General features: G+C 46.7%; 1 protein-coding gene across 1 annotated transcript in view; it reads right to left on the bottom strand.

Annotated features, from left to right (window-relative positions):
- Positions 1 to 6,604, bottom strand: part of PTCH2 (patched 2) — a 53,509-nt gene extending 46,905 nt beyond the window's left edge. Inside the window, exons 1-2 of the mRNA XM_028733641.2 lie at positions 5,991 to 6,604; positions 4,708 to 4,900 (exon numbers count right to left, since the gene is read on the bottom strand). Coding sequence (XP_028589474.2) covers positions 4,708 to 4,900; positions 5,991 to 6,152 — 355 coding nt within the window. The 5' untranslated portion in view covers positions 6,153 to 6,604. The remainder of the gene's footprint in view (positions 1 to 4,707; positions 4,901 to 5,990) is intronic.
- Positions 6,605 to 12,293: the final 5,689 nt, after the last annotated feature.

The following is a 12,293-nucleotide window of genomic DNA, read 5'->3' as shown; positions in this document are numbered from 1 at the left end:
GAGACACCTGATCTTTAGTCAAGATGGGTAACCTTGCTGTTTTCAATTGAGTTTAATTCAAGGCTTTCAGCTGCTATTGCACAGAAGGGGACCCAGAAACTGGAGAGAAATGCACACTTGCCATATAAACTGTTGCATGGGGTAGATGTGGGATATATTCATGCATTTTACACCAAATTGTTTACAGACTTCGACACTCCTCCTTTATCTCAACATTTCCAAAAATAAGATGCCAATTCTAACAAGACTTGGTGGATATTCATGGAATAGATCTTTTTTAGTTCCTCGCAGTCCTCTGAGGTCACTTTGTACATAGGAAACAAAGCCAATTTCTTAAACATGAGCATTTACAGTAAGAGTGGAATTAAGGAAAAGGCATACAGTATATGCCCAAACTGTGAGAGAGGAGCTCAGTCTTTCACTGCTAAAGCCAAATGCCAATACAAGGAACAAGCAGAGCCTGCTGTTTAGATGGACCTGGGATGACACACTGCCATCCCTTTAATACCCAGCAGCTCCCTTGTCTCCTCTCCTCTCCTCATCTAAACTAAACAACAGTGTGAAGTCAGAGTGCATCTGTGGATACAACACAGTTCCATGGACAGAATCTACCAACCACATCATATAACCCCCAAATGGGATATCAGTAGGGCAAACAGCTCATTCACCAATATCAAATTGTTTGATCTATTCCCACAGTGTTTCCGTTTATCTGCCTCAGTAAAATTCAACACCATTCATAAATAAGGGTCAAGTGGTTCAATTCAATTTGGCAGTTCTATAAACTCCTGTTTCTATACCTCTCCCTACTCTCTTGTGGACAACACACACCAAGAGAGAACTTTCTAAGGGCCAGACATACTGGTCACAGAAGCATATTCCTTCTTTTAAACATGTTTTCTCCTGCTATCTCTCATGTTGTTCGGTGCTGATGAGAGTTATATTCCCAAATATCTGGAGGTCACCATGTTGGCAAAGGCTGATCCACAACAGCATTGCAAACGGAAGAGGTTGGTAGGAGTAGTAGTTTAGGGAGGATGATTGGGCTGGAAGGAGAGACAGCTATGGTTACACTAACGCCAAGAATGATACCCCATCTGTTTTAAGGAACCAGATGTTCTGTTGTTTTCCACTATACACAAGGTCAGGGTGCTTCACCCTGCACACACACTCTGCATGACAGCATCATGTTTTGAGCACAAATACACTCAACCATCTTTTCCAGGGTGATTGAAGTGTACCACAGTGCAAAAAGTGTGAGAAGCTACCACAGATATTTGTTCATAGAACAGTGGTGAGTATGAGGACTGGGACCTTCAAACAAGAGTCAATGGTCACTTCCTTCAAATTATGTGTTTCTGGATTTGTCTAATTTAAGTTAGTGAAAAGCACCACTGGTAGAAAGAGCTTCTATACTATACTATCATTATGAAAAGAAGCTTTCTCCAGAGGCTATGCACAAATCAGATCAATCAAATGTGGCAAAGGTCATGGCATAAACAAAACTCAGTCGTGGAGCAACTGCCATATTGCAGAATGGCTAGGCCTGTGGATAATTCGCAGTTAGATTCAGCTGGTTTTTCACTATCAATGCTGCATGTTGCTTGTCACGGATGCAAGGAAAGCTAAGGAATTTCTGGTCTAGGAATCCAAATCTTGACAGCAAACCATTTCTGATCCAAATGGCCCACAACAGAGGATAAGGGGGATGCAGTACAGTTCAAAGCTCAGCTTCACAGAAGTATCCTCAGAGCGCCATGGGGTTCCAATGAAAGGAGCCTGCGTCACAGCAAACAAGTAATCACAGCAACATTTTACACACTGGAACTATCCACAACAGGAGATCTACAGCTGTGAACTTTTTCCACTTCTACTTGTATGCCAGCTCTTCCCAGCCAGCTTTTTTGCCACACACCAAGCAGCCAACCGAAAGACAATATTGCAAAGCCCCACTTGGCAAATGCCAGCCAGCTGAGAGGATAAACTGTGATTCAAGGAAATGCAAGTGATAAATCAGAATATCGTTTTTTTACACTGTTTGTTGCAGTACCTAATTCTAACATGCATAATTTAAAGTAAAATAGTATCACTGAGCATTTTTAATCTCAAAATGAAGATATATCCAAATATAAATTTGTAGCAAAACAAAACGTCCAACCAAAGAGCTCCACAAAGTTTAGTGCTCTTTTCAGTGCAACATCCCCAAGACCTAGATCCCGTGTGCCTTCTGCTTTATGTAGCTTACAAGCCATCACTCCAACTATGGGACAGCCAACAGATTTTTTCTTTCTTTTAAAGCTGAGCAAATGTCAGCATCAAAAGCAATAAATAAGTACAAGCCCAACCGTGCAGGTTCTCAGGGGATGTTCTTGATTTGGGCTGAGATGGGCTGGTTACAAAAAGGGGATTTCCCTTCTTTAAATGTTTAACAGCTGCAGGTCTTGATGGATCTCCTTTTTGCTACAAGCCTCTGGAAGGCAGAAGCAAGGAGAGAAGGGGAGGGGGCAGAAGGCTAAGGTTAAGGCATTTTTCCCTTTCCAGTCCCCCTTCAGTGTGTGAAACAGGTGGGTAAACTTTACTGGCATTCATGTGAGTGTGGGTTTTATTTAAAAGGGAGTGGGAGGGTGGAAGAGTGAAGTTGCTTCTATTGTTGAACAAAATCCAAGAGTAGTTTAGGACCACACATGGAGCTGGGGTTGTGCAGGGGGAGGAGGTGTGGAACGCCAAAGATCGCTGACAGTCATCACAGAGAAACATCTGCTCTTGGAAAGCTCCCAGGCTGCTTGCAATTTTTTTTTTTGTTTAAAAAAAGAATAAAAATAAAATAAAAATCCTAGGGTGTGAAAACTCAGCGCAACCTGGTGTTGGAAAAGAGAGGAGACTGCAATAAGCAGGGGATGGAAAGCAAGCAGCAAACCCCATGCACTGCCACATGGATTGACGGCAGTGCCGAGAATGGAGGGGGCAACATAGCATGCTGAACTTATTAATAACAAAGGCATCATTTTTATCAAATGTTTCCAGTAGGAAATTAGGATTTGCTCCTGGGTGACCCCTTTTGCTTTCGGCTATTTGCATTCAACCCAATTCCATTCTCAGCTGGCAGGCAAGTGTAACCCAAGTTAAACTTCAACTGACAGCTCTGCTGTAGACAGTAATTATCCTCTCCTTCAGCACCACCCTCAGAAAGGTAATTTAGGATTTTAATGTCAATAATGCAATGCAGCAAGCAGGGCCCGGTGGCAAGAAAAACCATATTATCTGAGATGGGGGAAATAATTTAATTGCACTTGTCTATGTGGGGGCATGTATTTGCACCGATAGGGATCTGGACTGCACACATGGCATGGCGAACACAGGCACACACATGCAGAGCAGCATAGAAAGGCTTATGCACACTCGCACACACTCTTGCGGAACAAGTTCAAGGTGGAAATCTCTCTCTATAACACCACAACAGCGCCAAACCCTTTGGGCTACGGGGGAGGTCTGTCTCCCAATATTTCTGGTGTATAAATCATTGTTTCTCATAGATTGAGACCAATATCACCAAACAAGATTGAATCCAAAAAAAGGGAAGAAAATTCCATGCCTGGACAGGAAATCAGTCAGGATCACCACAACACCTTTCTTTCTGGAAGGTGGTCTGAAGGTATAGGATGAGTGAGATTCTATTGCTGAAGCAAAGCAGGTTAAGCACTGTATAGTGCTTGGATGGGAGACTGCCTGGAAACCACATGTAAGGAAACCACTCTGAGCAAGTCAAGAGGAAGAATGGGCTGCAAGGCAGGGTGTCATAAATGTGATACATCCCATTACTGAGACCTCCAAGAACAGAACTGCCAGGTGCCTCTAAATCCAAACCATAATCATTGGCACAATCTTCAATTATCCAAAAGCACTTAAGGCAACCCTACATTCTCCAGTTTTATACCATGTCACCCCACAAGTCTACATGTAAATTTAGGGCATGGAAAGTGTCTGTCCCATCATTCAGTATTCACAAACAGTGCTCATTACCATCATGGAGAATTGTATTTAACAAACATTCAAAAGAATTCTGATTTGGGGGCTCTAAAAATCAGAGAACTGGCTTAAAAACCACTGGCACAACCCACTGAAAACATTTCTGGAGGAAGCCCCTTCAACTTGAATGGAGTTGCACAAGGGCACTCACACATTATCATCCAGCTCTTATTCATATCAATGGGGCTTGCACAGAAGACGTTCCCAGCATGATTGTTCCCTGTGCAATTATCTTTTTAAATAAAAGAGCTTCTTGTTTTCATCACTTTGCCAGCTGGTCTTGGAGGCTTTCTAGCCTGTTTGACAGTCACATAATTCAAGCTTTTCTCAAGGCTTACAAACTCTTCTTCAATTATCGAAAAAAGTTGAAATGGGGAAACAGGGTTTTATTGCAAGACTTGAGGTTTTAAGAGTTCCTCAAACTGGAATACATTTTTATATCCAAGAAAGTACTCTCTATCCCCCTGTTACTTGGTAGCTTCCCCCAAGATGCCAATTCCAAGAAACCGTGTGCAAATCTGGAGCTTAGAGAGGGGCCCCTTTGCTAACAACTCCCTTTAAAAGTCTCTTCTAGGCCTTTTGCTTCCACTATGTTTGACAACTGCTCCACCATCACCCAACAATATCCTAAAGCGTTATGCAGCCCTCCCAGTATTCACACACTCACAAAATGGAACTTACCTTCCACCCAGAGTTGCTCAATATCCGTTTCTATGGAGGCTACTCGCAGCCCTACAGCCAGCGTCCCAAAGACCAGCAGCCCCACAAAAAGTACTTTGCCACAGTGACGATGGATCCAACAGCCCAGTGTAAACAGCAGGGCCTGGAACTGGGCCCGCAGCCACAGCGGGGCTTTCTGGCCCACAGCCTTACCCTGGGGAGAGAAATGGAGAGTTAGCCAAGACACTGTTGCTACAGGGAACAGCAACATCCTGCCCCAGGGTAGCTGGCACTGGGGCTAAAGCAGAACTCAAGCCTTTGGGAGCAAGCATTTCAGCAAGAACATTGCCATAGATTATTTGTGGGGGCATATATGTGCGCGCCTGCCTGTCCCTGCAGCGCTTCCATCTGCTCGGAACTTGTGGAGGCCAGTGCCCATATCCTCCCAGTCTGCAGAGAGATGAACTCCTGAGTGACAGCTGTAGATGTGGGTGAATCCCCTACTCAGGTGGAGAAACAGGCCGCTGGGAAGCTCCTGCCACAATCCATGTGTTACGTCTGTGAGGTTGCCCAGCAGGAATCTCCCTCCTCTGTTCCTCAGCGGTGGTCTGCTTCCCTTCCCCAGTTCCAGATACACTCCTCACCTCCAGAGCAACCCAGCAGCTGAAGTGCCCTGTTAGAAAGGAGCCCTGCAAAAGGCAACCCGGTATGTTAAGGAGTCCTTCTACAGTCTAGTTTCCAGCTCTGGGGAGAGCAGATGTCCGCCCCACCCTTTCCTCAGGTGCGTCCTTCTGACCTGTCAAGTTTCCTTGCCTTCCCTTGCGGGAGACCCCCCCCATTGTTTCCCTTCCTCTCCTTCCACCGACTCAGAGACTCAAGTCCACCCGCCTCCCTTTCTCGCTCCTGAGCGAAACGCTCCACGCAGACCCACCCCCGAGCCGCCGTCTCCCCTCGCAGATCCGATCCGGGGCTGGCCTCTCCCGCGCGTCCCTCCTGGACGGCTCCCCGGCGTCTCCCCTTTCCATAAACAAACTCCAGGGGCCACGGCGCGGGCTCGCTCTGGAGCGCGCCGGCCAAAGCCTGCCCCCTTCCTTCATTCTCTGGCCCCAAAGAAGCCGAAAGCTTCGAAGAGGACCCCCTTTCCCAGCCCCCCCCCCCGGGCCCAGAAGAGCCGATCCCTCGCCTTTTTTGTCCCCTTCCTTGCAGCTGCTTGCGCGCCTCTCTCCCGGGTGGACGGGGTCGCCCCAACTTTACTTCTCGCCCCCCCCCACCCGTGGGAAAGCGCCTTCGCCCCATTCCCTTACCTTGGAGATCTGTTTGAGGGCAAAGGCAGCGTGGCAGTAGCTGGGTCTCCGGAGAAGATCCGAATTGGCAGTGGCCGCCGCCGCCGTGGCCGCCGCCGCGTAAGACGGCGGGAGTTCTCCCCGGAAGCCCCCGGCCCCCGGGACCGGCCGATCCGAAGCCATGCTCCAGGGTCGAGCGAGGACGGTGCTGGCGGGAGGCGCAAGGGCGCAGGCGGCTTCCCGGGAGCGGTAATCCAGAGGGGAGAAGCGCGGGGTCGGAGGCTTCAGAGGAGTGGCTGCTGCGGGGATCCCATGTGGACATTATGGGGGCGAATCCGAGGCCATCCAAGCGCGCCCCATGCGCCCTCGGCGCTTCCCAGCGTGGCCCCTTCGACTCGCGGCAGCAGACGGCGGTCGAAAGCTCACACAGCCCCCGAAAGGAGAGGCGCCCGGGTGCCCGGCGGTGCAGTGCGCTTCGGATCGCGTCCCACCAACATTTGGAACAAACAGTCTCCTTCGAGATCCTGAAAAGAGGAGCGGGGGGAGGAAGGTTTGGTTTGATGGGAAAGTGCCCCGGTTCCCATTGGCCGAGGAAGAGGCAAATTACTCCGCAAACATCTCCTATTATTAGCTGCTAAGCAACAGCTCACCAAAGTGGAGAGAGAAGAGACCACCCAGGCAGCGCCCTCCCCCGCCTCCCTCCTCCCCGCCTCAAATCAATGAGGGCAGAGGGAGGGAGAGACTTGCCTTCAACACAGGAATTCTGCTCCACAGATTTTCAAATGCTGCCCGTTGCCCCCTCCCAGCTGCCCCCCTCCCAAATCCAAACCAGCTCCTTTATTTATTATTGCAAGCGGACGCAGCGATGTAGTAGGACAGCTGCAAACTTTGCGGGCGGCGGGGGGGGGGGGGCACACAGGGTGGACTCTCCAGGATTTGGGGAGAAAAGGGTAAAAACTTTGGGGTTTGCTGTTTTGGTTTTTTAAAAGGCAGGTGGAGAGGACTGATTTACTGAAAAAGCTTAAATAGGTATAAACAGTGGGAGAAGCCAAAGTGGCACTATCACCGTCATCAAGGGGGGGGGGGACACACAACACAACACAACTTTTCTTATCCTGTGATGGCTTTGTAATGACTTTGAGCTGTGTGTGTGTGATCTAACACGCACACACACCCTTTCCCTCGCCAGGACTTGTAAAGCACACAGGGGCAAAAGGCCTTTGAACATGTACAGAGTGCCGTAGTCCCCGTCCCTTGCACTGAGAAACCCTGATTATTCTGCACACCCCATGGACAGAGGGAATGCCTTCCATGTGAGCAGGCATGAGTATGAAACTTCCAAACAAAACAGAGCCCCAACACCTGTCGCTTAGAAATTAAGCCATATCACATGGCATAGATTCTTGAACTCAATACATTTGTATCTTGAACAGATACAAATCCAAGAAAACAAATTTATCAAATCTTTAAACAACACAAACCAAGAAACTCTTGTTTCAGAAGCATGCAGGGTTCCTAACGGGGCAAAATAATAATAATAATAGTCAACATCAGAAACAAAACTGTATTTCCATAAAAATGGAATAACTAATTATTTTGGCCATATGGATGGGCCAAAATATGAGCCAGGGTCCTCCAGACCTTCAAATTACAACCTATTTTCAATGGCTTAGACTGCAATAATATAATCCCATATCTAGGAGTAAATACTTAAGACATATAGAACTGCACTGCCAGTCTTGGAAACAGGGGAGGAATAATCTCTGAACATGTGCAAAGTACTCATCATTGAGTAATAATCACTAGCCTTCATACACCTTGGAGCAGTGACAACTTTATCCAGTTTTTTGGGGAGGGGGGAGGGGGGTTGAGGGAAGGATGGGTTTCTAGTCTGTGTGACATCCAGGCAGGCCTGAAACCCAAGAATTTCATTTTGGAAATTTACTGACAAACTTTCCTTTGACCAAACCCACAAGAAAGCCAGGAAACACAAAGCCAGCTGCAAAGTCAGTGCCTCACTTTCCACCACTGAGAAACTACAACCAGGCTGGTGGTCCACAAAGGAGCAGGATTGTACCACCCTCTACATCATACTCAGAACCTCATACAATTTTTTCCTAAAGTAACCTTGAAATACACTTCTCTGATACCGAAAAAAAGTGACAGGTTTCAATTAGAAGGTGATGAGCTCCCGTTAGGTTTGTTTTCTCTCAGCCCCGTAAGATGCCCATTATACCTTCCTTTGCCAGAGAAGGAGGCAGCAGCGAAATTAACAGGAAACCAATGAACAACCTGGATTCTAGCTGCAGAACTTGGACCAGAAGAAAACAGACCCACTATGTGGGAGGGACTAATCTGGCTGAGAGTAATCATGTGACTCACTCTGGGCTGAAGTGAAGGTCTGTACACATAACACATGTACACATGCAGTGAGGTCATTGCATTTCACTGCATTTCCATGTTTGCACATTGTTGTACTCATGAACATGGTTTGATGCATATCTAAGTCGCCCGCTGTATATCTCCACTGGTAGACAGAGACAGGGTGGGACTTTTCTTACCCAATGAGCAAGTCTCAATTTGGATTGAAGCTGGTTTGGAGGAAAATGCATCAAAACGTATGTATACACAATTTCCGAAACCAGTGGCAGGAGTGTACTGGATGCAAAGTAAGTGGGAGTGTGCATTAATATGGAGAACCAAAACCAAAGCCAGTAGCATTTAATTGCACTTCTCCATCCTCCTTTGATGGAGGCACAATCACTGCTGTTCCCATATTAGGAAACAATAGATTGCTCCTTTGATGAATATTTGGGAATGTAAATTTTACAGAAGAACTTGGGCGGTAAGGAAGAAGAAACGTATTACATATTGGAGACCGTTTATTTGTTTTTTTGTGTTAGGGTTTATGCATGTGTAGTACAGCGTGAATGCATGTACATGCTATGTTTTGAAATAAATGTGAGTATTATGTAGTGGCTTTTTGGGGAGGTATGTATGGAACTGGACACTGACAATATTATAAAAGTGAAACATTTTATTTCTTCTGAAGTGATCAAGTGGGAACTAGAGAAGATTTCAAACTAGATAGACAGATGTTTAAAAAATCCTATTGGGGGCTTCCTTGGATGGTCAGCCAGACCTGAAACAACACCCACTACCTTTAAAATCCAGTAATCTTCTTCCCAGTGTTCTCTCTCTCCCTCACCTCCATCCCTACCCTGCCCTGTGCTCCTACCAACAACCAGGGTGAGGAAAATGCATTATTGACGTAACTCTGTCTTGACTATTATCTGTGATAGATGGTTTCATGTTTTTGCTGGGGGGAAAGTTTGTGGAATCCACAATATTTGATTCCGGAACAATTGCCCACCTTCAGCATCCCCCAAAAGTGGCCTTTTGCCGCTATATCCCCCTCTGCTCACCCTTTTCTTCACCACGATAATACATACTCTGAATCATCAGAAAATAAGCAAAAATTACAATAGGATTTTAAAGTTTCTGAAAGGCCCCAGTCCCCATTAGCACAGTATTGCTCCCGATCCTTCCTCTGAGGCAATGGGATGCTGACATATTTAAGGCAGTCGAGGTAATGAGAACAAGCCCTCCGCATAACATCCCACACATTCTGTCTGTCTCTGTGTGCACAGCACCAGCTGAAGGATGACTCTTTCCCACCCACCCGCCCCCACTATATCCTGAAATGCAACTTCCTTACAACTACTAGCTTGCTGGGGTCCCAGTCAGCAATGTAAGTGAGGGCCCTGGTTTTTCCCTTCTAAGAGCAATTCATCTGTCATCTACTGGCTAGTTGCCTATTTGGTATTTAACACTGGGGCTTCTGGGCTTCTTTCACAAAAGCCTAAAAACAAACTTCCACCGCCTATCCCCTTTTTTGAAACACACATCACCCACAGGAAACGATGAGCCTCCGAGGATGATGGTCTTTGCAGAAATATGGCAGTGGCCAATTTTGCTCTGTGCTGTTGGCCATGCATCCTGGCTTTCTCTCTGGTGGTGCAGCTAGCGCAGGTGTGGGAAACCTTTGGCCCTCCAGATGTTGCTGAACCACAACTCCCATCAGTCCCAACAAGCCTCATCAGTGGCCAGGAACGATGAGACTTGTAGTTCAGTAACATCTGGGAGGCCAAAGGTTCATGACACCAGAGCTAGCGTCAAAACCCACCTCCAAGATGACAACCTAGAGAGAAGCAGATGTTGTGAACACTGGCAAACAGGCCTGGCACTAGCACCTGGGCCAGTCTGGGGATGCCAGGTCTCATAGACTGATGCTGGTCACTGTTTTGGCATAGTGAGGTAGAGAAAGAGAAAGAGAAAAATTAGTTGTGTGCTTCACTATTTAGGGAATATGCACGGCCATCTAAAGGGGTCTGGGTCTAAAAGTATGTACCTGGCTGCATTCACTGTTTCCATTCTACAGGGACAGCAGCTGGTGCTGCAGCAGGAGGAAGTGTCAGATCTTACATTAAGCACTTGCAAGAATAGTTTGCCCTCAAACGCTGGTCCTGAACAGCATTACTTTCCCCTACATGAGGCGGCATGTAAAGTCTAATTCATGGGCAGTAATGATTTTCTTCTTGAATATTGCTATACCTTTTGGTGTCTGCTCCCCTTCTGGGGCAGTGAATCCCATAGGATCGATCTGGTCTTCCTTCACCTCTCCACTCTAGTGGTTGGCCCTTTTTAACAAAAGGGATGGGAACTGTTGGCCCTCCAGATATTATTGGATTCCCACCAGCCCCAAACAGCACAGCCAGTGGTCAGGGATGAGGAGTACTGGAGTCCAACAATATCAGGAGGACCGCAGGTTCCTAATCCTTGCCAGACTGTTAAACAGTGGAGAGCAGTACCACTTGTCCTGCTTCCCTTCCCTTCCCTTTGATGTGTGTATACAGAATAGTATCATGCCATCTTATTGTCTCCTTTTCAGAAGCTACAGGCTCATATTGGTTCTTTTAGTAAGTCTTTACAGCTTCCGTTTCTGAGCATACATCTTCCCCAATCCCTTATACAGCTTCACAATCATCATTTGGTCTCAATATTCAGGGGGGTTTCATTTCTCTCACCAACAAAGGCCTGGCTTGGAGGAGGCCTTTCCTCTCACTTCACGATCCCAGTTCTGCTTTATCTGAATTAATGTTCACTGGACATCAGTGGTGGCTGGAACCCATCGGACCTGGTGGGACTGCTAGATGCCTTCTGCAATGTGATGAAAAAAATATGTGAAACGCTGTGATGAAAGCTACCACTTGCATATCTAACGTTAAACACTAATCCTAGAGAGGACTATAATAACTGCAACAGCTTCATGGCTCCACTAACTCAGTTGGTCAATGAGAAGGACCCAGAACACAAAAAGGAGCGAGAACCCCCCTAGTGGACAATGGTGGGATAAGCTGCCACAGAATGTAAATTTGGTGTTATTCTCCCTCCCTCCCCTTGCATAAATTAGTGGCAAATTACCAAGGGAAGTCTGTACTGCACTGGCACTGAAAGTTTTCAGAATATGATATGCTGATAAATTCTGACAATGAGAAGGAATGAGCTGAAATTGATAAATGGTGAGATTTCAGAGAACAGCTCTATATTTTCAGAGACTAAAGACTAAAACCACTCAGACCCGTGCTTTCTAGGCACAACACAAATGGAAGTGTGGGTGAGCCCTAACACATCCCATCAACTACAGCCAAACCCTGTAATACAGCTGCACCTCTTCTGACCCATTGGACGGAGATGCACAATTCCAGCCATTTATTAACCTGCGTTAATCTGCTGCTGCAAAAACAAAAAAGCATTGTAGCACCTTAAAGACTAAAGGCTTGTCCACACTTTCTCTGGTCCAACTGTTCCCCCTCACCCCCACCTCTGGGGAAACCGCTCTTTAGTGCTCAACTGAAACAAATGTCAATTTGGGTTTTCCCTAGACTGCCACTTGTTCCAATCTTTCGCCAAAGAGTGAGTTTTCCCTTGGACAGGGGTGGGGCAAGGGGGAAACCGTTTGGACCTGTGCCTGGAAAGCCTGGGTCAAGCAGAAAACCACTCAGACCCGTGCTTTCTAGGCACAACACAAATGGAAGTGTGGGTGAGCCCTAACACATCCTATCAACTACAGCCAAGCCCTCTAATACAGTGGCACCTCTTCTGACCCATTGGACGGAGATGTACAATTCCAACCATTTATTACATTGCAATATCAACCAAATGAAGTGAAATGGTATCCAGGAATAATGTGCTACAGGAGAACACCATTGGCAGCCACCTTGGTAAAAATCACTGTAAGCTATCATCAAGGATTACCATCAG

This window comes from Podarcis muralis, chromosome 5 (genome assembly GCF_964188315.1).
Source record: "Podarcis muralis chromosome 5, rPodMur119.hap1.1, whole genome shotgun sequence".
Lineage (NCBI taxonomy): Eukaryota > Metazoa > Chordata > Lepidosauria > Squamata > Lacertidae > Podarcis > Podarcis muralis.
Note: the sequence above shows the minus strand (reverse complement) of the source record. Positions and strands in the feature narration are given on the sequence as shown.